Below are 25366 nucleotides of genomic sequence, written 5' to 3' on the forward strand. Positions count from 1 at the left end.
CAATGTGATTTTCAGTTTATTTTTTCTCAATTTGTCTGTCATAGTTGACGTGTACCTATGATGAAAATTACAGGCCTCTCTCATCTTTTTAAGTGGGAGAACTTGCACAATTGGTGGCTGACTAAATACTTTTTTTCCCTACTGTAACCCGGATTGCCATTGTATTACATTTAATTTATTGACAAGCAATTATTATCCTAGCAAATAATTACCGTGGTCCATCCCATACCCCCCCAACATCCCCACCCCCCCCCACAACAGATGCCAGACAAACACACACACACATACTCACATACTCCAACACACTCAACACCCCTCCTCCACAATCCACCATAAAATCAGATACTCAACGGTTGTTATATCCCAGAACCCAACTCAAGAAAGGACCTGATTTACAAGTGCACATACAGTTACAGCTGATTGAGAAAGCATGCAAGATTTGAGCAGAAATTGACAACAATGTGAGATTTGATTAATCTACTTAATCTATGTCAAGTCCTAGGTGATGGAGATCAGATCCACCCTCTTCACCTGAGACACAAACACTCTGGTCCCCCGTTGTAGCCATTTTTCCCAAGCTTTTTATTTTATTTTTTATATTTTTATTATTTTTTTGTCATTTAGCAGACGCTCTTATCCAGAGCGACTTACAGGAGCAATTAGGGTTAAGTGCCTTGCTTAAGAGCACATCGACAGATTTTTCACCTAGTCACCTCGGGGATTAGAACCAGTGACCTTTCAGTTACTGGCACAACGCTCTTACCCACTAAGCTACCTGCCGCCCAGCTTCTCCGTGCAGTCAGACCTTTGATTACTTTGTGCCACCTGGGCCACAATGATAAACCCCCTCTCTGATTGTCTGAGTCTGACCCCCTCCCCATGGGTTATTGCAGCCAGTGTTGCCAGCACTGCCACTACCTGGGTGGGGGTACCCCACCGGAATCTCCACCGGCTAGGTAAAAGATCGTCAAGGTTCTCATTAGCAGCTTTGAGAATTTCCTTGTATATAATGCTCTCCCATCAGGGGGCTCTGGCTTTGTAGGACCAACCCTGCCAGGCAGGCTCAGAATCTTGAGGGGGCGGTGCTGCTCAAGTAGGTCTCTGACCGCATTTATTTCTGTTTATTTTAATTTTTTTACCTTTATTTAACTAGGCAAGTCAGTTAAGAACACATTTTTATTTACAATGACGTCCTACACCGGCCAAATTGTGCACCGCCCTATGGGACTCCCAATCACGGCCGGTTGTGATACAGCCTGGAATGGAACCAGGGGGTCTGCAGTGACGCCTCAAGCACTGAGATGCAGTGCCTTAGATCACTGCGCCACTCGGGCTGCATACTCACAGCAGGTCCATAAAAGAGATGGAAACTTCTCTTTGGTGTATGGGTCACTCAGGTGGGTGTCCATGATATAGGGTTGGGGATCTTTCCATCATGATAGGACAATACAAAATTAGATTAGATGTATACTATATTTAAAAATGTATATCCCTCATCTACACAAAATTGAAAGCTCTCTCTCACTACACCTGCTCATAGACACCCGTCGGCTCTAGGATATGCAACTATTTCCCCTATCACACAATTAACACCACACCTTTCCAAACACAAAAATGCACACCACATGGTTGACTGCGGAGGAAATGGGCCGAGCGTGCAAACGCACCCACATCCCACACCTGCCGCAAGGGGGAAAGGACACCAGGGAGAACACAGGACCAACCCCAACAACCGTCCGCCAAAACAACAATTGCCCGCCAAAAAAGCCATGTTTTAATTAGTCGTATTTGAAGATGTATTATTCTGCTTGTTATCTTTTCTTGTTATATCGTTTTATCCTTTTTAAAATACTATACTTACTATAAATGTTATTTAATATTCCAATCCCTATCATTGCTAATATTGGGTGTTCCATTATTCAACTCCTCTATTACAACTTTTAGAATAGCCATGGAGTAGTCTTTGTGTCTCTGAACATTTGGTTGTCAATATATAGTTTATTGACCACAAGTGCCACATGTTTCCCTTTTAATCTATTTTCCTTGAAGATTGGATACAGAACTTTGCGCCTTTCTGCAATCTCCCTCAGGAACTGATCATTCATGCCTATTTTCGTGCCAGCAAGTCTTTTTCCTAGGCTTTTAACCATAGCTTTATCCTTAAAAAATGCAAATTTGGCAATGATTGGGCGATCATATTTCTGTCCTGTACACATTCAAGTTGGATTTTATCGACAGCCTCGAGTGGTATTTGAAGCGCTGTATGCAGGAAATCCTTCATAATATTCTTGGTTATTTCTCCCTCTTTTTCCTGAATACCCGTAAGTACTAGAATTTCTCTCATTGATCTAGTTTGGATGTCTAGTAAGGCTTCTCTCAGAAGGTTGTTCTCCTTTTTAAGTTCCCTAACGTCCGTTTCCATCTTAGTTACTGTCACTTTTAATTTTTTGGTTTCTGTTTCCATTATCGCTGCTTTTTCGTCACTCATTTCAAGACTCGCTTTCAACTCATTTACGTCCTTACTGACCAATTCTAGTATGCCCAATTTGTCATTTATCGACATCAACATGCCGCTTTCCACACTTACCAGACCCAGTGGTGAAAAGCATATATAATTTGTATCAGTCGACGAGTCGCGTTTTCTCTTGGGGATTGGTTCTCCTCGTTTATCTTCCGCCATGTTTGGGTGTTGCATGTTGTTGTAATATTTGTCGATATATTTCTCTAGCCTTACGATTTGTTTTGTGTTATTATCCAGATTGAATTTGATTTACTGCAAATATTTGAAATGCTAATATTTAGTCTAACTTACTGATTTTGAATACTATGTTCTTATCTTGAGGTGGTTTGTACCGCTTTCTATTCAATACGCCATCTTGTCTACGCGTCACAGAGCTTGATCTGTCACCTAACTCAAGGGTTTTTCTTTATTTGTACGATATTCTATATTGTAGAATAACAGCGAAGACATAAACTATGAAATTACACATATGGAATCATGTAGTAACCAAAAAAAGTGTTAAACAAATCAAAATCTATTTTACATTTGAGATTCTTCAAATAGCCACCCTTTGCATTGATGACAGTATTGCACAATCTTGGCATTCTCTCAACCAGCTTAATGAGGTAGTCACCTGGAATGCATTTCAATTAACAGGTGTGCCTTCTTAAAAGTTAATTTGTGGAATTTCTTTCCTTCTTAATGCTTTTGAGCCAATCAGTTGTGCTGTGACAAGATGGGAGGGGGGGTTACAGAAGATAGCCCTATTTGGTAAAAGACCAAGTCCATATTATGACAAGAACAGCTCAAAAAATCAAAGAGAAACGACAGTCCATCATTACTTTAAGATATGAACGTCAGTCAATACGTAACATTTCAAGAACTTTGAAAGGTTCTTCAAGTGCAGTCGCAAAAACCATCAAGCACTATGATGAAACTGGCTCTCATTAGGACCGCCACAGGAATGGAAGACCCAGAATTACCTCTGCTGCAGAGGATACGTTCATTAGAGTTATCAGCCTCAGAAATTCCAGCCCAAATAAACGTTTCTCAGAGTTCAAGTTACAGACACATCTCAACATCAACTGTTCAGAGGAGTCTATGTGAATCAGGTCTTCATGGTCGAATTGCTGCAAAGAAACCACTACTAAAGGACACCGATAAGAAGAAGAGACTTGCTTGGGCCAAGAAACACGAGCAATGGACATTAGACCGGTGGAAATGTGTCCTTTGGTCTGGAGTCCAAATTGGAGACTTTTGGTCTTTGTGAGAAGCGGTGTGGGTGAACGGATGATCTCCGAATGTGTATTTCCCACCGTAAAGCATGGAGGAGGAGGTGTAATGGTGTGGGGGTGCTTTGCTGATGACACAGTCTGTGATTTATTTAGAATTCAAGGCACACTTAACAAGCATGGCTACCACAGCATTCTGCAGTGATACGCCATTCCATCTGGTTTGGGCTTAGTGGGACTATAATTTGTTCTTCAACAGGATAATGACCCAACACACCTACAGGCTGTGTAAGGGCTATTTTACCAAGAAGTAGAGTGATGGAGTGCTGCATCAGATGACCTGGTCTCCATAATCCCCCAACCTCAACCCATTTGAGATGGTTTGGGATGAGTCGGACCGCAGAGTGAAGGAAAAGCAGCCAACAAGTGCTCAGCATATGTGGGAACTCCTTCAAGACTGTTGGAAAAGGATTCCAGGTGAAGCTGGTTGAGAGTATGACAAGAGTGTGCAAAGCTGTCATCAAGGCTGTGATGCGTACTGAGTATAAGAGGCAGAATGCAGACGCAGGAATTAACAAGGTCAAGGTTTACTTAACAATGAGCAAGAGAAATAACAAAGATAGAGTAAACGACACAAAGCTTAACAATCACACACAACATCATACAGAACAGTCCAGGGATAAATAGGGGTGGTGATGAGATGATGAGGTGCAGGTGTGCTGGAGGTGATTAGGGTGTGTTGGGTTTCCAATCCGGTGTTGCCGAGGTGTTGCGCTCAGACCGGTGGCTCAGTACACCGGCAAATCAGAGCGCCAGAGGGGAAAAACGGGAGGAGACGTGACAAAGGCAAAGGGTGGCTATTTTAAGAATCTCATTTGTCATTTGCTTAACACCTTTTTGGTTACTACATGATTCCATTTGTGTTATTTCATAGTTTTGATGTCTACACCATTATTCTACAATGTAGAACATTGTAAAAATAAAGAAAAACCCTTGAATGAGTGGGTGTTCTAAAATTTTTGACCGGTAGTGTATATGTATATATTTTTAAACTTTATTTTATCAGGGAGTCATACTGAGACCAAGGTCTCTTTTACAGATCAGCCCTGAATTACATAAATTACAGAAAATACACACATCAATATACAGTTGAAGTCGGAAGTTTACATACACTTAGGTTGGAGTCATTAAAACTTGTTTTTCAACCACGCCACAAATGTATTGTTAACAAACTATAGTTTTGGCAAGTCGGTTAGGACATCTACTATGTGCATGACACAAGTAATTTTTCCAACAATTGTTTACAGACAGATTATTTCAATTATAATTCACTGTATCACAATTCCAGTGGGTCAGAAGTTTACATGCACTAAGTTGGCTGTGCCTTTAAACAGCTTGAAAAATTCCAGAAAATGATGTCATGTCTTTAGAAGCTTCTGATAGGCTAATTGACATAATTTGAGTCAATTGGAGGTGTACCTGTGGATGTGTTTCAAGGCCTACCTTCAAACTCAGTGCCTCTTTGCTTGACATCATGGGAAAATCAAAAGAAATCAGCCAAGACCTCAGAAAAATAATTGTAGACCTCCACAAGTCTGGTTCATCCTTGGGAGCAATTTCCAAATGCCTGAAGGTACCATGTTCATCTGTACAAACAATAGTATGCAAGTATAAACACCATGGGACAACGCAGCCGTCATACCGCTCAGGAAGGAGACGCGTTCTGTCTCCTAGAGATGAACTTACTTTGGTGTGAAAAGTGCAAATCAATCCCAGAGCAACAGCAAAGGACCTTGTGATGCTGGAGGAAACAGGTACAAAAGTATCCATATCCACAGTAAAACGAGTCCTATATCGCCATAACCTGAAAGGCCGCTCAGCAAGGAAGAAGCCACTGCTCCAAAACTGCCATGTAAAAAGCCAGACTACGGTTTCAAACTAAACATGGGGATAAAGATCGTACTTTTTGGAGAAATGTCCTCTGGTCTGATGAAACATAATGACCATCGTTATGTTTGGAGGAAAAAAGAGGTCGCTTGCAAGCCGAAGAACACCATCACAACCGTGAAGCAAGGGGGTGGCAGCATCATGCTGTGGGGGTGCTTTGCTGAAGGAGGGACTGGTGCACTTCACAAAATAGACGGCATCACGAGGAAGGAAAATTATGTGGATATATTGAAGCAACATCTCAAGACATCAGTCAGGAAGTTAAAGCTTGGTCGCAAATGGGTCTTCCAAATGGACAATGACCCCTAGCATACTTCCAAAGTTGTGGCAAAATGGCTTAAGGACAACAAAGTCAAGGTATTGGAGTGGCCATCATAAAGCCCTGACCACAATCCTATAGAAAATGTGTGGGCAGAACTGAAAAAGTGTGTGCAAGCAAGGAGGCCTACAAACCTGACTCAGTTACACCAGCTCTGTCAGGAGGAATGGGCCAAAATTCACCCAACTTACTGTGGGAAGCTTGTGGAAGGCTACCCAAAACGTTTGACCCAAGTTAAACAATTTAAAGGCAATGCTACCAAATACTAATGGAGTGTAAGTAAACTTCTGACCCACTAGGAATGTGATGAAAGAAATAAAAGCTGAAATAGATCATTCTTTGTACTATTATTCTGACATTTCACACTCTTAAAAAAAAGTTGATCCTAACTGACCTAAGACAGGGATTTTTTACTAGGATTAAATGTCAGGAATTGTGAAAAACTGAGTTTAAATGTATTTGGCTAAGGTGTACGTAAACTTCCGATTTCAACTGTAAATACAAAATGCAAGCAGAAAGAAAATCACGGACATAAAAAACAAACATTCATCAGTAATAAGGAGGAAATGTTGCTTACTTGTTGAGCAAAATCAAAGCTGTAATGCATCCTGATGTCTTTGCTTGCTTGTTCAGTAGTCCCCCCCAGAGACAACTGCATGTCTTGGCATGTCAGCAACCATATTCTGGTAGACAGTCTGCTCACTCTAAACAAGCAGGGGATGCTGCTGTTGCTTCTTCAGCTTGGCTGATTTAACAGCTTCTGGCAGATTGGAAGAACTGAAGACCTGATAGTTGTTCCTCTGGCACTGCCAGCATATATCTGTCCTGGGCTTAGTGCTTGAGATGTGGGGCAACAATTTTCTCCACAGATTCCTGAAGGAAGACAGCCTGACTACACGTACCTCTAAAAAATACACAAATAATGTGAGATCAATGAAAGTAGTGCCAATAATGTTGGAGGTAAATTAGATAATCAAAAGGTGTGTTGTTTATGTTTTACATACCAAGTGTTGTTATCGATTCCTTGTAGAGACGCTACACCGCTGCTTTTCTCACATGAGATGGCAGCAGCTTTCCACCAAATTGTTTGTCCCTTACAAAAAAAGATTGCAGTTTTGAAACTGCAGTAAAAGTGCAGTCGACTGTGCTATTTTGGACGCTGTAATTGCAGAATAATTGCAGTTATACTGCACTCTAACTGCAGTTTTACTGCAGTTTACTGCAGTTATACAGCACTCTGACTCCTATCTTTTTTTGTAAGGGGTGTTCTGGGTGGCATCCATGCATACGCACACATTGTGATATTGTTGTATGGTGGTATTAATAATTTTGTATTGTAGATAGGTAGTGGTGTAATAATGATAATGATGTCAGATGATGTACTGTTTTATATTTTGTTTTATATGTAATATAAGTGTTTTAATATGTTTGGACCCCAGGAAGAATAGCTGCTGCCTTAGAAGCAGCTAATGGGGATCCCTAATAAATACAAATACAAATACTATTGCATTATCCTCTGCATAGTTGTTGATGAAGTTTACAACTCACTGCAAGTCCTCATGCTTCAGGTTTAACCTGTGCTTGCTTGTACCGGCTCTCTTTTTGATGGGAGGTATTAGACCATTCTCCTTGTATGACTGTTGGAGGAGAGTCAGGTGTGTTCTACTGATGCTGAAAGACAAATTCCAGATACAAATATTTTAGCATTATTATTAAATAGATGGCCGTAATCACCGTCAGACACACCTGACTAACTTGATGGGTCATGTATTTCATCTGGCGAGGTGGAGTCTTTTGTTTAGACATATAGCTAGCTAGCTACCTAAACAATGAACCATAATCCCAATCCATAGAGTACTAGCAATATAAACCGATTGTCATAGCTTGCTAAAGCTAACCAACTAGGATCAATGTTAGTTAACTAGCTAACATTAGGCAATAACTAGCTTTCAAATGGCTTTCTGAGATAATATTACTACACAGGTCATATACGTAATTTTAGCTAGCGAGCCAGCCAGCTAACGTTAGCTAGCTAGCGAACAGTATGCTTTAACTTGCAATGAAAGCATCTTTCTGACAAAATTAGAAACGTATAATATCTGAAAATGTTGCTAGAATCTTACCCGTATACATGGATGAATGCTTCACGGCAGACTGCAACCCCTTTCATTAAATAAGACGTCCTGTGTTGTTTCCGTTTTGTTTGTACAGCTTACTTGGCCCGTTGTGTCAAGTCACTCTGGTTCACACTGACCGTGTGCAATGCCATAAGAATCATCAAATCTTTCCCCCTCTTTGTCATGGATGCCATGGTTGCCTTTAGTTTGAAGATGTAATTCGGGAGACAGGTGTTTTATACAACAGCCTTCTGTGTTCTCTTTTCATCTCCCTCCGCATTTGCAATCAAATGCCAGAATTGTATTAATCTCTTTATCATTTGTATTTGTATTTATTATGGATCCCGATTAGCTGCTGCAAAGGCAGCAGCTACTCTTCCTGGGGTCCAGCAAAATTAAGACAGTTTATACAATTTTAAAAACGTTACAACACATTCACAGATTTCACAACACACTGTGTGCCCTCAGGCCCCTACTCCACCACTACCACATGTCTACAGTATAAAATCCATCTGTACGTGTGTATATAGTGCGTATGTTATTGTGTGTGTGTATGCATGTGTCTGTGCCTATGTTGTGTTGCTTCACAGTCCCAGCTGTTCCATAAGGTGTATTTGTATCTGTTTTTTAAATCAAATTTTACTGCTTGAATCAGTTACTTGATGTGGAATGTAGTTTCATGTAGTCATGGCTCTATGTAGTACTGTGCGCCTCCCAGTCTGTTCTGGACTTGGGGACAGTGAAGAGATGTCTTGTGGGGTTTGCATGGGTGTCTGAGCTGTGTGCCAGTAGTTCAAACAGACAGCTCGGTGCTAACAACATGTCAATACCTCTCATAAACACAAGTTGTGATGAAGTCAATCTCTCCTCCATTTTGAGCCAGGAGAGATTGACATGCATATTATTAATATTAGATCTCTGTGTACATCCAAGGGCCAGACGTGCTGCCCTGTTTTGAGCCTATTGCCATTTCCATTAGTCCCTTTTTGTGGCACCTGACCACATGACTGAAAAGTAGTCCAGGTGCGACAAAACTAGGGACTGTACGACCTGCCTTGTTGATAGTGCTGTTAAGAAGGTAGAGCTGCGCTTTAATATGGACAGACTTCTCCCCATCTTAGCTACTGTTGTATCAATATGTTTTGACCATGGCAGTTAACAATCCAGGGTTACTCCAAGCAGTTTAGTCAACTCAATTTGCTCAATTTCCACATTATTTATTACAAGTTTAGTTGAGGTTTAGGGTTTAGTGAATGATTTGTCCCAAATACAATGCTATTAGTTTTAGAAATATATTGGACTAACGTATTCCTTGCCACCCATTCTGAAACTAAATGCAGCTCTGTCTTAAGTGTTGCAGTCATTTCAGTCGCTGTAGTAGCTGACATGTATAGTGTTGAGTCATCCGCATACATAGACACACTGGCTTTACTCAAACCAGTGTCATGTCATTAGTAAAGATTGAAAAAAGTAATGGGCCTAGACAGCTGCCCTGGGGAATTCCTGATTCTACATGGATTATGTTGGAGAGGCTTCCATTAAAGAACACCCTCTGTGTTCTATTAGACAGGTAACTATTTTTTCACAATATAACAGGGGGTGTAAAGCCATAACACATACGTTTTTCCAGCAGCAGACTATGATCGATAATTTCAAAAGCCGCACTGAAGTCTAACAAAACAGCCCCCACAATCTTTTTATTATCAATTTCTCTCAGCCAATCATCAGTCATTTGGGTAAGTGCTGTGCTTGTTGAATGTCCTTCCCTATAAGCATACTGAAAGTTTGTTGTCAATTTGTTCACTGTAAAATAGCATTGTATCTGGTCAAACACAATTTTTTCCAAAAGTTTACCAAGGGTTGGTAACAGGCTGATTGGTCTGCTATTTGAGCCAGTAAAGAGGAGCTTTACTATTCTTAGGTAGCGGAATTACTTTTGCTTCCCTCCACTTTCTAGTAGGCTTAAATTGAAATTTGGCAAATAGGAGTGGCAATATCGTCTGCTATTATCCTCAGTAATTTTCCATCCAAATTGTCAGACCCCGGTGGCTTGTCATTGTTTCACACTCACTTTACGTAATTCAAAATTACAGTGCTTGTCTTTCATAATTTGGTCAGATATACTTGGATGTGTAGTGTCAGCGTTTGTTAATGGCATGTCATGCCTAAGTTTGCTAATCTTGCCAATAAAAAAATAATTTAAGTAGTTGGCAATATCAGTAGGTTTTGTGATGAATGAGCCATCTGATTCAATGAATGATGGAGCTGAGTTTACCTTTTTTCCCCAAATGTGTTATAACTTTGCATCAAAGGTATTATCTAAGTGAGTTTCAGAAATATTCAGAATAAGAATGTCATCTGTTACTAGCAAATTATTGATTTCATGAACCTTGTTTCTTAAGCTAGATATGTTAACGTGGGCTATTCTGAGCACTTTTCTTCCGGGATGCTTACTTGTTTTCATTGCGTTACTGGAAAGATTAGCATAAGTAGATATGCTCATGTTATTTATGTTAGTGCAGGGTGAGCTGCACACAGTGGACTTCCTCCTAGGGCACACTGCCTCAGTGCTAACGGTATAAATCTGGTTCACAGGCACATGATTGCTGCATACAATAGCTGTGTGATAAGCAGTGGCATTCAGGGCTTTTAGAGGGACATAAATTAGGTTACCTACATTGTGTGTACAAATGCCCCTGGTGTAATGTACATTTGCTGAAGCATTATGACAACTCTGTGTCACAATGGTAGGGATTAGCTGAACTGGGCTTGTGTCATTGATAAGTCATTTTCTCAACGCAGCCATATAATGTTGTGAAAGGATCCAGGAACCCAAATGATTTGGGTGGATACCGTCCTCCTTATAAAACGTGTTTTGTTTCCAAAAGATATTGAAATTGTCAACAAAAGTTACACCCATTGAGCTGCAATAATCACGTAGCCAGTTGTGAAGAGAAAGAATCCTGCTAAATCGTTCAATGCCACGAGTCAGAGAGGGCACAGGGCCAGATATGATGGGTATTTTGTTAGTGTCTAGCAGAGAGTCAATCAGCTCTTTAAAATCCAGTTCCAACTGTTCAGCGCTGCCATTCATAATGTCATTAAAACCCACATGGACTGCGATAGAATCGATTTCCATGTCCTGACATAGTACATTCGGGAGCAGCTTAGTAATGTCACTTACTCGAGCTCCGGGATAAGATTTTCTATATAGTTCTGGATGGAAGCACCCCAGACCTACCAAAACTTACACAAGTGATCCGGGCCTTTCAGGACTAGTCGCACATGACGACTCCCATAGGGGATCACAATGGCTGTTTCCTCAGCTGCGAGAAAGAGAGAGAGAGAAAGGGAGACATTACATGCCTGAGATGAGACTGTTCATGCAACAAACAAGGCTCAAACATACTTGTGTACACTAGTGACATGTATTTGTGGAATAAGTGAAATTACCAAGTATGTCAATCCAATAGGGTGGGGTGGTTCTCTATAGACACTCCATGATTAGAGTGGGCCCATAAGGTCCTGTAGGCTAATTTACTTTGTTAACTCAGCAGAGGTTTGGGTTTCCTTCAGCTGGCTTTTTGTACAGCAGCACAGGTGCATGGGGCTTTAATCAATCAATACCAGGTATTATAGGGGCCGTGTTATCTTAGGGTTATTCAAGACTAAAACAAGTACTGTTTGTTATCCATGGGCAAAGAGAAAACCAAAGTAATATCTTACTCTTAAGATGTAAGATGAAATAGCTGTCATAATGCCTAAATATTACACAGTTATAACATGTTAATGTAACTATAAAAGTATAATGGCAGCATTCTAGCCAACCTGGGTGGAAATACTTTTGAAATAATTTCAAATAGTTTATCTGTGCTTGATTGAGCTTGTCTGGAGTAATGAACCAATGGAATAGTCCCAAAAATGCAAGCCCATGCCCATGTGGCACTCCAGGCACACTCAAAGTATTTGGAAGATTTCAAATAGTATCTTAAAACCCGGTCTTCATTATACGTCCCAAACACCCCATATCTTACTCTTTTCCGAGGAATGCTGGGACTTGTAGTATCCTCGTACCAGCCTGCAGGATGAGCCGTCTCCATTGCACACTCCGCAGTTGTCCTCCTTTGCTGTGCTCCCCAACTTGAGATCACAGCCCACATTCTGAAAAGAGGAGAAGGGAAGAGCTAGACTCAGTCTCCTTTTTGACTTCATTTACCCCCCATCTTGCCTATTGGGCATTGTCCTTGGTTCACCTAAATTATTAATTTAACTTAAAAAGGTTTTCATACAAACTGAGTATCTGTACTTTATATGCATCAATAAAAGATTAGGTACATTTGTAATTTGGGCAATCTCTTTAATCTGACTCAACGTGCTTTGCTGCACAAGGACATGCCCAAATATGTAGTTCTCTACCAAATAGTTGATTGATGCTTCAGCATAATACAGACTGTTAGGATAACATAGGCCAAACCACAACTTGATCCCAAAGGGATAAGCCACTCCTTGCATGTCTACGCACACTACACCTCAATTTGTGATTTCCTTCAACAAGGAAAAAATGCACAATGAACTGTTTCCATGGATGTCAATCAAAAGCCCATTCTTTGACATGTTCTAATGTCTTATTCATTCTCTAAGCATATGCCCTTGTGTTGGCAAAGTGCCATTTACTTTGCACAGCTTCCATTAGATTTTACACCATTCATAAAAACTACACTACCTGTCAAAGATTTGGACACACCTACTCATTCCAGGGTTTTTCTTAATTTTTATTATTTTCTACATTGTAGAATAATAGTGAAGACATCAAAACTATGAAATTACACATATGGAATCATGTAGTAACCAAAAAAAGTGTTAGACAAATGAAAATACATTTTATATTTGAGATTCTTCAAATAGCCACCCTTTGCCTTGATGAAAGCTTTGCACACTCTTGGCATTCTCTCAACCAGCTTCATGAGGTAGTCACCTGGAATGCATTTCAATTAACAGGTGTGCCTTCTTAAAAGTTAATTTGTGGAATTTCTTTCCTTCGTAATGCGTTTGAGCCAATCAGTTGTGTTGTGACAAGGTAGGGGTGGTATACAGAAGATAGTCCAATTTGCTCAAATAAGCAAAGAGAAATGACAGTCCATCATTACTTTAAGACACAAAGGTCAGTCAATACGTTTCTTCAAGTGCAGTCGCAAAAACCATCAAGCACTATGATGAAACTGGCTCTCATGAGGACCGCCACAGGAATGGAAGACCCAGAGATACCTTTGCTGCAGAGGATAAGTTCATTAGAGTTACCAGCCTCAGAAATTGCAGCCCAAATAAATGCTTCACAGAGTTCAATTAACAGACACATCTCAACATCAACGGTACAGAGGAGACTGTGTGAATCATGCCTTCATGGTTGAATTGCAGCAAAGAAACCACTGCAAGAAACACGAGCTATGGACATTAGACCGGTGGAAATGTGTCCTTTGGTCTGGAGTCCAAATTGGAGACGCTGTGTGGGTGAGCAGATGATCTCTGCATGTGTATTTCCCACAGTAAAGCATGGAGGAGGAGGTGTTATTGTGTGGGAGTGCTTTGCTGGTGACACTGTCTGTGATTTATTTAGCATTCAAGGCACACTTAACCAGCAAGGCTACCACAGCATTCTGCAGCGATCCGCCATCCCATCTGGTTTGGGCATAGTGGGACTATAATTTGTTTTTCAACAGGACAATGACCCAACACACCTCCAGGCTATGTAAGGGCTATTTTACCAAGATGCTGAGTGATGGGGTGCTGCATCAGATGACCTGGCCTCCACAATCCCCCGACCTCAACCCAACTGAGATGGTTTGGGATGAATTGGACCGCAGAGAGAAGAAAAAGCAGCCAACAAGTGCTCAGTATATGTGGGAACTCCTTCAAGACTTTTGGAAAAGCATTCTAGGTGAAGCTGGTTGAGCATGCCAAGATTGTGCAAAGCTGTCATCAAGGCAAAGGGTGGCTATTTGAAGAATCTCAAATATAAAATATATTTTCATTTGTTTAACACTTTTTTGGTTACTACATGATTCCATATGTGTAATTTCATAGTTTTGATGTCTTCACTCTTATTCTACAATGTAGAAAATAGTACAAATAAAGAAAAACCCTGGAATGAGTAGGTGTGTCCAAACTTTTGACTAGTACTGTATATTCGTAAGAGGCAGGTGAGTTTTATAAATCAAGTACATTATATCTTTGAGTGACTAGTTCCAACCTGTTGAATAGCTACACAAAATTTGTTTCACTTATTTCCCAATAGTTACTGGTCACACACCGACCGTCCACCTTAACCCACCAGAATGGTATGTTAGTTATGACTGTCAAATCCTAAACATTGAGTCAAGACCACTTATTTTAGTTTTCAATTTGTATTTCCTGTGAATTGCATTGTGTTGCTGCCTTGTATGAAATGTGCTATTTAATTTTCTATTTTATTTTGATTTAACCTTTATTTTAGCAGGGAAGACCTATTGAGACCTTGGTCTCTTTTACAAATGCAACCTGAGTATACAACATAAATACAGTATATATATATATAAACTGAATGTTCCTCTTAGTTTACAGAACCGCGGTTAAGTGAGTAATCTCTGATGTCCGCTATTTGTGGTTCGGACAAAAGGAGCGGTTTCAGTTTTTTGAATGTTCATGGCTATTAGCCTTTATGACCCCATTCGTGAAAGCTAAGGCTCTAAGGAACACATACGTTTCCCTCTATGACGCCCACAAGCCATGCAAGATACAGTGGGGGGAAAAGTATTTAGTCAGCCAACAATTGTGCAAGTTCTCCCACTTAAAAAGATGAGAGAGGCCTGTAATTTTCATCATAGGTACACGTGAACTATGACAGACAAATTGAGAAAAAATAATCCAGAAAATCATATTGTAGGATTTTTAATGAATTTATTTGCAAATTATGGTGGAAAATAAGTATTTGGTCACCTACAAACAAGCAAGATTTCTGTCTCTCACAGACCTGTAACTTCTTCTTTAAGAGGCTCCTCTGTCCTCCACTCGTTACCTGTATTAATGGCACCTGTTTGAACTTGTTATCAGTATAAAAGACACCTGTCCACAACCTCAAACAGTCACACTCAAACTCCACTATGGCCAAGACCAAAGAGCTGTCAAAGGACAACAGAAACAAAATTGTAGACCTTCACCAGGCTGGGAAGACTGAATCTGCAATAGGTAAGCAGCTTGGTTTGAAGAAATCAACTGTGGGAGCAATTATTAGGAAATGGAAGACATACAAGACCACTGATAATCTCCCTCGATCTGGGTCTCCACACAAGATCTCACCCCGTGGGGTCAAAATGATCACAAGAACGGTGAGCAAAAATCCCAGAACCACACGGGGGGACCTAGTGAATGACCTGCAGAGAGCTGGGACCAAAGTAACAAAGCCTACCATCAGTAACACACTACGCCGCCAGGGACTCAAATCCTGCAGTGCCAGACGTGTCCCCCTGCTTAAGCAAGTACATGTCCAGGCCCGTCTGAAGTTTGCTAGAGTGCATTTGAATGATCCAGAAGAGGATTGGGAAAATGTCATATGGCCAGATGAAACCAAAATATAACTTTTTGGTAAAAACTCAACTCGTCATGTTTGGAGGACAAAGAATGCTGAGTTGCATCCAAAGAACACCATACCTACTGTGAAGCATGGGGGTGGAAACATCATGCTTTGGGGCTGTTTTTCTGCAAAGGGACCAGGACGACTGATCCGTGTAAAGGAAAGAATGAATGGGGCCATGTATCGTGAGATTTTGAGTGAAAACCTCCTTCCATCAGCAAGGGCATTGAAGATGAAACGTGGCTGGGTCTTTCAGCATGACAATGATCCCAAACACACCGCCCGGGCAACGAAGGAATGGCTTCGTAAGAAGCATTTCAAGGTCCTGGAGTGGCCTAGCCAGTCTCCAGATCTCAACCCCATAGAAAATCTTTGGAGGGAGTTGAAAGTCCGTGTTGCCCAGCGACAGCCCCAAAACATCACTGCTCTAGAGGAGATCTGCATGGAGGAATGGGCCAAAATACCAGCAACAGTGTGTGAAAACCTTGTGAAGACTTACAGAAAACATTTGACATTTACATTTACGTCATTTAGCAGACGCTCTTATCCAGAGCGACTTACAAATTGGTGCATTCACCCTATAGCCAGTGGGATAACCACTTTACAAATATATATATATATATATATATTTTTTTTTAGGGGGTAGAAGGATTACTTTATCCTATCCCAGGTATTCCTTAAAGAGGTGGGGTTTCAAATGTCTCCGGAAGGTGGTGAGTGACTCCGCTGTCCTGGCGTCGTGAGGGAGCTTGTTCCACCATTGGGGTGCCAGAGCAGCGAACAGTTTTGACTGGGCTGAGCGGGAACTATGCTTTCGCAAAGGAAGGGGAGCCAGCAGGCCAGAGGTGGATGAACGCAATGCCCTCGTTTGGGTGTAGGGACTGATCAGAGCCTGAAGGTACGGAGGTGCCGTTCCCCTCACAGCTCCATAGGCAAGCACCATGGTCTTGTATCAGATGCGAGCTTCAACTGGAAGCCAGTGGAGTGTGCGGAGGAGCGGGGTGACGTGAGAAACCTGGGAAGGTTGAACACCAGACGGGCTGCAGCATTCTGGATGAGTTGTAGGGTTTTAATGGCACAGTCAGGGAGCCCAGCCAACAGCGAGTTGCAGTAATCCAGACGGGAGATGACAAGTGCCTGTGTAAGGCAGGGTCGTACTCTCCGAATGTTGTAGAGCATGAACCTGCAGGATCGGGTCACCGCCTTGATGTTAGCGGAGAACGACAGGGTGTTGTCCAGGGTCACGCCAAGGCTCTTCGCACTCTGGGAGGAGGACACAACGGAGTTGTCAACCGTGATGGCGAGATCATGGAACGGGCAGTCCTTCCCCGGGAGGAAGAGCAGCTCCGTCTTGCCAAGGTTCAGCTTGAGGTGGTGATCCGTCATCCATACTGATATGTCTGCCAGACATGCAGAGATGCGATTCGCCACATGGTTATCAGAAGGGGGAAAGGAGAAGATTAGTTGTGTATCGTCAGCGTAGCAATGATAGGAGAGGCCATGTGAGGATATGACAGAGCCAAGTGACTTGGTGTATAGCGAGAATAGGAGAGGGCCTAGAACTGAGCCCTGGGGGACACCAGTGGTGAGAGCACGTGGTGCGGAGACAGCTTCTCGCCACGCCACTTGGTAGGAGCGACCGGTCAGGTAGGACGCAATCCAAGAGTGAGCCGCGCCGGAGATGCCCAGCTCGGAGAGGGGGGAGAGGAGGATCTGATGGTTCACAGTATCAAAGGCAGCAGACAGGTCTAGAAGGACAAGAGCAGAGGAGAGAGAGTTAGCTTTAGAAGTGCGGAGAGCCTCCGTGACACAGAGAAGAGCAGTCTCAGTTGAATGACCAGTCCTGAAACCTGACTGGTTTGGATCAAGAAGGTCATTCTGAGAGAGATAGCAAGAGAGTTGGCTAAAGACGGCACGCTCAATAGTTTTGGAAAGAAAAGAAAGAAGGGATACTGGTCTGTAGTTGTTGACATCAGAGGGATCGAGTGTTGGTTTTTTGAGAAGGGGTGCAACTCTCGCTCTCTTGAAGACGGAAGGGACATAGCCAGCGGTCAAGGATGAGTTGATCAGCGAGGTGAGGTAGGGGAGAAGGTCACCGGAGATGGTCTGGAGAAGAGAGGAGGGGATGGGGTCAAGCGGGCAGGTTGTTGGGCGGCCTGCAGTCACAAGTCGCAAGATTTTATCTGGAGAGAGAGGGGAGAAAGAAGTCAAAGCATAGGGTAGGGGCAGTGTGAGCAGGACCAGCAGTGTCATTAGACTTAACAAACGAGGATCGGATGTCGTCAACCTTCTTTTCAAAGTGGTTGACGAAGTCATCCACAGAGAGGGAGGAGGGGGGGGGAGGAGGATTCAGCAGGGAGGAGAATGTGGCAAAGAGCTTCCTAGGGTTAGAGGCAGATGCTTGGAATTTAGAGTGGTAGAAAGTGGCCTTAGCAGCAGAAACAGATGAAAAAAATGTAGAGAGGAGGGAGTGAAAAGATGCCAGGTCCGCAGGGAGTCTAGTTTTCTTCCATTTCCGCTCAGCTGCCCGGAGCTCTGTTCTGTGAGCTCGCAATGAGTCATCAAGCCACGGAGCTGGAGGGGAGGACCGAGCCGGCCGGGAGGATAGGGGACACAGAGAGTCAAAGGATGCAGAAAGGGAGGAGAGGAGGGTTGAGGAACAAGAATCAGGAGATTGGAGGGAGAAGGATTGAGCAGAGGGAAGAGATGATAGGATGGAAGAGGAGAGAGTAGTGGGAGAGAGAGAGCGAAGGTTGCGGCGGCGCATTACCATCTGTGTAGGGGCAGAGTGAGTAGTGTTGGAGGAGAGCGAGAGAGAAAAGGATACAAAGTAGTGGTCGGAGACATGGAGGGGAGTTGCAGTGAGATTAGTAGAAGAGCAGCATCTAGTAAATATGAGGTCAAGCGTATTGCCTGCCTTGTGAGTAGGGGGGGACGGTGAGAGGGTGAGGTCAAAAGAGGAGAGGAGTGGAAAGAAGGAGGCAGAGAGAAATTAGTCAAATGTAGACGTAGGGAGGTTGAAATCCCCCAAAACTGTGAGGGGTGAGCCATCCTCAGGAAAGGAACTTATCAAGGCGCTCAAGCTCATTGATGAACTCTCCAAGGGAACCTGGAGGGTGATAGATGACAAGGATATTAAGCTTAAATGGGCTAGTGACTGTGACAGCATGGAATTCAAATGAGGAGATAGACAGATGGGTTAGGGGAAAAATTGAGAATGTCCACTTGGGAGAGATGAGGATTCCTGTGCCACCACCCCTCTGACCAGATGCTCTCGGGGTATGCGAGAACACATGGTCAGACGAGGAGAGAGCAGTAGGAGTAGCAGTGTTTTCAGTGGTAATCCATGTTTCCGTCAGCGCCAGGAAGTCGAGGGACTGGAGGGTAGCATAGGCTGGGATGAAGTCAGCCTTGTTGGCAGCAGAACGGCAGTTCCAGAGGCTGCCTGAGACCTGGAACTCCAGGTGTGTGGTGCGTGCAGGGACCACCAGGTTAGAGAGGCAGCAGCCACGCGGTGTGAGGCGTTTGTGTAGCCTGTGCGGAGAGGAGAGAACAGGGATAGGCAGAGGCATAGTTGACAGGCTGTAGCAAATGGCTACAATAATGCAGAGGAGATCGGAATGAAATGAACTAAACATCTGGGAAAGGAGAGAGCGGGGCCTCCCTCACCACAACTCCCAAATATAACTCTCCCAACTTCCACCTCAGAAACTGTAATTGTTTCACTGAAACACCCGAATAAAACTCTCCCAACTTCCACTTTAGAAATTAGAATTGTTGTAAACTACAGCGGTTCAATGTTTCAAGGAATAGACTCAACTTACTTTATTCAGCTAGCTAACTATGACGCCATAGCTAACTAGCATGCTAGCATCCAATAACACATGGTATAGTACCAATACTTGGTTACAACAAACTACCAATAGTGTGTTAACACACTAAACAGATAATTCGTGTCCGTGTCTAGTTCCTTTCATAACGCAGCAATAATTAAACGTTGGCTAGCTAGCACAAATATATTGTATTTAGCTGCTACAGTACTGCTAGCTGGTAGTGTTGGCTAGCTAGCAATGGCTGCTGTGTTGACTTTGTTTGAAAAACGGCGTCGCTGCGAACGAATGTAGCTGGCTAAAATTATATTGTATTTAGTTGCTATAGTACTGCTAGCTGGTAGCGTTGGCTAGCTAGCAATGGCTGCGGTGATGACTTTGTTTGAAAAACGGCATCGCTGCGAACGAATGTAGCTGGCTAAAAGGATATTGTATTTAGTTGCTACAGTACTGCTAGCTATTAGCTGGTAGTGTTGGCTAGCTAGCAATGGCTGCAGTGTTGACTTTGTTTGAAAAACGGCGTCGCTGCGAACGAATGTAGCTGGCTAGCTAACCTCGATAGTTACTCTATACTACACCTTTATCTTTGATACAAATACAACTATGTAGCTAGCCAACATTACACTAATCAAATCGTTCCATTGTAATGTAATGTGTCATATTACCTGCGGAGCGAAGTACAGCATGACTACTCACCTCGCCTGCCATATGTGTCATTGTGTCATTGCCTGCCACCTGTGTCATTGCCAACAAAGGGTATATAACAAAGTATTGAGAAACTTTTGTTATTGACCAAATACTTATTTTCCACCATAATTTGCAAATAAATTCATTAAAAATCCTACAATGTGATTTTCTGTATTTTTTTTTCTCATTTTGTCTGTCATAGTTGACGTGTACCTATGATGAAAATGACAGGCCTGTCTCATCTTTTTAAGTGGGAGAACTTGCACAATTGGTGGCTGACTAAATACTTTTTTTCCCCACTGTACGTTAGAAGGGGACTGTGACAAAACTGCAACTGAAAGAAATGCAGATCTTTTTTACAAACACAATTATTACCTCATGATCTTCCCTGATGTTTTCCTGAACTTTACAATACCTTTCTGATGCATTGTTACACCTTTCCAATATTCAATTCATTTGACATGCTTTCTTATTTGCCTTATGAACGTAGAAACTTGGTTGCAGTTTATATCTGTGCTAGAATGGTTAAAAACGGCATAACATTTGAAAACATTTGGATATCGGTATCGGCCAAGAATTTCAAAATCTATGCATCCCTTACTTGAACGTCTAAAATCAGATAGAAAGTATGTGGAAATGATAATATACCTATACATTGAGTATCCAAAACTGTAAGAACACCTGCTCTTTCCATGACATAGACTGACCAGGTGAATCCAACTGAAAGCTATGATCCCTTATTGATGTCACTTGTTAAAGCCTTTTGAATCAGTGTAAATGAAGGGGAGGAGACCGGTTAAATAAGGATTTTTAAGCCTTGAGACAATTGAGACATGGATTGTGTGTGAACGGGGTATGGTAGTAGCGCTGCTGTTTTTTTTTATGCAATTTTTTTATGCAACAGTTTCCCGTGTGTATCAATAATGGTCCTCCACCCAGAGGACATCCAGGCAACTTGACACAACTGTAGGAAGCAATGGCGCCAATGTGGGATGGCACCCCTGTGGAACGCTTTCAACACCTTGTAGAGTCCATGCCCCGAAAAATTGAGGCTGTTCTGAGGGCAAAAGGAGGGGGGTGCAACTCAATAATAGGAAGGTGTTGCTAGTGTTTGGCAAACTCAGTGTATATTTTGAAAGAACTTTTTTTTACCTTTTTCTGGCCCGCAAATAGATTTTGATGAACAAATCGGTCCAAACTAAATCTTTGCAGCCTTCTGTTGAACTTCAAAATCCCAATGTGGCCCTTGAGCTCAACAGTTTGCCCACCATTTTATATTAAAGGGATAGAGCGAAAAAAATGTATACTTTCCCAGAGTCATATGAAGTCATGGATACCATTTTTATGTCTCTGCGTGCAGTTTGAAAGTAGTTTCTTAGCCATTGCTAAATGTGTTAGTGCAATGACTGTCAGTCTACAGTAGTCCTCTGTAGCTCAGCTGGTAGAGCACGGCGCTTGTAACGTTAAGGTAGTGGGTTCGATCCCTGGGACCACCCATACACAAAAAAAATATATATATGCACGCATGACTGTAAGTCGCTTTGGATAAAAGCGTCTGCTAAATGGCTTATTATTTCTTTATTATTACAGGAAAAACTAGATCAAAAGTAGGGAAATAGACCTTCAAACTACTCCAAAGCTGGGTGGTTGGTCATTTATAGTCTTACAAAGCTATACATAGTAATCAATATTTTATACATTCCTTAATTTGACTGATTATCATAAGAAACAAGATTCTATCAACTTCCTCATATTGGGACTACTTTGGCTCTCTTCCCGCAAGATTAGAGGTTTGGGGGGTTCTTCTAAGCTAACATATGGAATTCTTTTAAGATGGATCAATTAGCTATTTGACTGAGTTTTAGGACCCGTTAAGGTATCAAAAAAGATATTATTTGATGAAACATTTAATTTGGCCTTACTGCAATTAGCCCATAGAAACACATTTAATAAAAGCTTCATACATAGATAAACAGATAGTCCCAAAATACATTAAAAGGAAGTTTGTTCAGGAGTGTCTGTCCTATATCTAAGAGATATAAGAAATGATCAGGAAACTATTTAGATTTAACAAAAATGTATTTAACCCCTTATTTTTAGCACTAAACTATCTCCATATATACTTCCATTAATTTGTTTAACTGGTACCTGGCTACCTTCAGACAAGTCTTGTGACATGTACGTGTTTGTGAGAGACTCACCTTTCTACAGAGGGGTTATACTAGTTTCTAGGCCAAGCCGTTCAGATGTTTTCATGAGAAGAATGGTTTTCAGGATGTCTCATGGTCTGACAAACACCGCTCTAGCTCTGCCACCTTTCACTGCAGATGTGTGAGGGCAACATTTGAGAAAGCTGGCTAGTTGTTCCTGTAGACTTCCAGTCATTGTGCTAATGCATTTGGCAATGGCTCAGAAACTACCTTCAAACTGCAAACAGAGACATCTGACTCTGGTTAAGTAGAAAAAAAGGGCTTTATTGCCAAAATGTCGCATTATCCCTTTAAGCCTGACAAAGTATTGAAAATCTAAAGACTAATATTGTAATGAATCAATGCCATCATTTTGCCACATATTTCTAGTCTCAAGCTACTTAAAGTAGTAAATGCCAAGGGACAGACAAAGCTAAAACAATAAATTATATTAATTACCGATGTTTACTGCAATTTCTCATTCTTTATTTGTTCATTCCTTTCTTCATCAACTTTTTATTAATCCCTTTATGCTTAGTTATCTCTGGAAAACAATGCACATGCGTAGTAAATCTGGTGCCAATTCTCTGCCCAGTGGAGGTGTGTCAGAGGGAGGGCAGTTATCTGACCTGGCAGGTCCCGCTGATGCACATGTCCAGGGACTCTGTGTAGCAACGTGTCCCATCCAGCACCTTGGGGGCCAGCTCCATCACCAGCCCAGAGCCCTTGGCCTTGCATTTCAGCGCACAGGGATTGTCAGAGTCGTTATCCAGGGGCAGCCACTCGTGGTACCGACCCTGGTAGCGTACGTCGGCATGTGCAGAGCACTGCTGGGCACGGAAGTCACCGGCGTCTGGGGGGCATTCCTAAGAGAAGTCAGGGAGGAGAACATTTTTGGGGGGTGATTTTTATTTTCCTATGACCCAACATAGAACAAAACTTTAAACACACAAAAATGTCATATAAACATACAAGAGTTACATTCACTTTTGTTTATGTTTGTCCATTATTCTCTTAGCTGAGGATCTTTCAAGTGCTGCAAGCCTTTAGTACTCATAAGTAAGGGTCATGACATGAAAGGGGGTATGCACTTCTCTCCCTCTCAGCAGGGCTTTAGCTTCAAAATATCCATCACACACAGTTACCACATAAAATATCCATTCACACTACCAACCCCACCGATTTCACACACAGTTACCACACAAAATATCCATTCACACTACCAACCCCACCGATTTCACACACAGTTACCACATAAAATATCCATTCACACTACCAACCCCACCGATTTCACACACAGTTACCACATAAAATATCCAACACAGTTTGCAGTCTCAATTTATTCCATAACTGAACCATTTCAAAAGAAACATTTGACATGTATTACATAAAGATGAGTTTGCTGAACTTACCACATTACTGCATGTGCGATATTTGATATTCTGCCCCTCACAGGTCCTGCTAAAGAAAAAAAAGCATGTGTGGGTGAAATAACTAGGTCGGAGATGAAGGATAAAACTAAACCAATGCATCATACATCAGTCAGTTGGGGTTGACCTGTTGAAGTTAGTTGACACTTAGTTGGCACTGATTTATACTTTAATTTTAAACATTGTTTTTAATGTTGAATCACTAAATGGAATAGATCAATACCTAGGCCTATTCCATAGTACAGACATGCCCAGTCTTAGTTTCACAATTTCACCTGATTGTATCTGAATGTACTCCTGGCTCCATCATAACATATTTATAGTTTTCAGTTATGTTTTCTCGGATATAGTATCAACTTCATCGTAACAAAGAACAAATCAATGGCTGTGTCCGAATACCCATACTTGTATTTTAAATAGTAGCCATTTTGGGTATGCGAAAATATAATGTTTTATAGTATGTGAAATATATATTTTTTTGTATGCTTTAATCTATTGGTCCCAGTATTAACTCCTCCTGAGTCGCCTGTTCCGCTATACTTCCTGGACGCGTCATTTGATGCGTCTATTTGCCACAGGCCAGCAATGTTTGTGAGACCAGGAGATATCCCGAAATCGGTTGTTCTCACAAAAATGTCTCTAAAGTCCGAACGATTTGAGCTAATATGACCCCATCATGGAAAGCTTAGACTCTTACAAACACACTCTTGTCTGTTTTGCTATGACGCTCACAAGCCCCACAGGACTCGTTAGAATGTAAGGGTGTCTGGACATTGAAGATCATAAAGAAGTATTGCATTGTGATCATTCCTGATGTTTTCCAGAGCTTTCTTATAGCTCCCAGACAAACTTAAAATACTTACAGATCACAGACATGGGTATAAGACAATAGGTGAAGTTGTGTGGCTATAACAGTCAATTCTATCAATTTCCACCCAGGAAATAGTGTCTATAATATAATAGACTCATATATAGGCATAAACAAATAATTAAGTCGACATTCATTCCGACTTTAGACTATGGCGATATCGTCTATTTGTATTTGTATTTGTATTTATTAGGGATCTCCATTAGCTGCTGCCAAAGCAGCAGATACTTTTCCTGGGGTCCAAACATATTGAAGCACTTACATTACATATAAAACAAAAGATAAAACAATACATCATATAACATTAGTACACCACTACATATCTACAATACAACATGTTTAATACCACCATACAACAACATCACAATGTATGCGTATGCATGTGTCTGTACCTTTGTGTGTGTCTCTTCACAGTCCCGTTGTTCCATAAGATGTATTTTTTACCCGTTTTTTTTATTTTTTATCATGTCAATACCTCTCACAAATACAAGTTGTGATGAAGTCAATCTCTCCTCCCCCTTGAGCCATGAGAGATTGAAATGCATATTATTAATGTTTGCTATCTGTGTACATCCAAGGGCCAGCCGTGATGCCCTGTTATGAGCCAATTGCAATTTCCTAAGTCCCTCTTTGTGGCACCT

The 25366-nt window shown here is 41.8% G+C and overlaps 1 protein-coding gene across 1 annotated transcript in view; it reads right to left on the reverse strand.

The window, feature by feature from the left end:
- Positions 1–25366, reverse strand: part of LOC121572726 (ADAMTS-like protein 1) — a 156699-nt gene that overhangs the window by 78971 nt on the left and 52362 nt on the right. Inside the window, exons 3-6 of the mRNA XM_041884748.1 lie at positions 23840–23885; positions 23057–23293; positions 12150–12276; positions 11367–11441 (exon numbers count right to left, since the gene is read on the reverse strand). Of these exons, the coding sequence (XP_041740682.1) occupies positions 11367–11441; positions 12150–12276; positions 23057–23293; positions 23840–23885 (485 nt within the window). The remainder of the gene's footprint in view (positions 1–11366; positions 11442–12149; positions 12277–23056; positions 23294–23839; positions 23886–25366) is intronic.

This window comes from Coregonus clupeaformis, chromosome 8, assembly GCF_020615455.1.
Source record: "Coregonus clupeaformis isolate EN_2021a chromosome 8, ASM2061545v1, whole genome shotgun sequence".
NCBI classification, from domain to species: domain Eukaryota; kingdom Metazoa; phylum Chordata; class Actinopteri; order Salmoniformes; family Salmonidae; genus Coregonus; species Coregonus clupeaformis.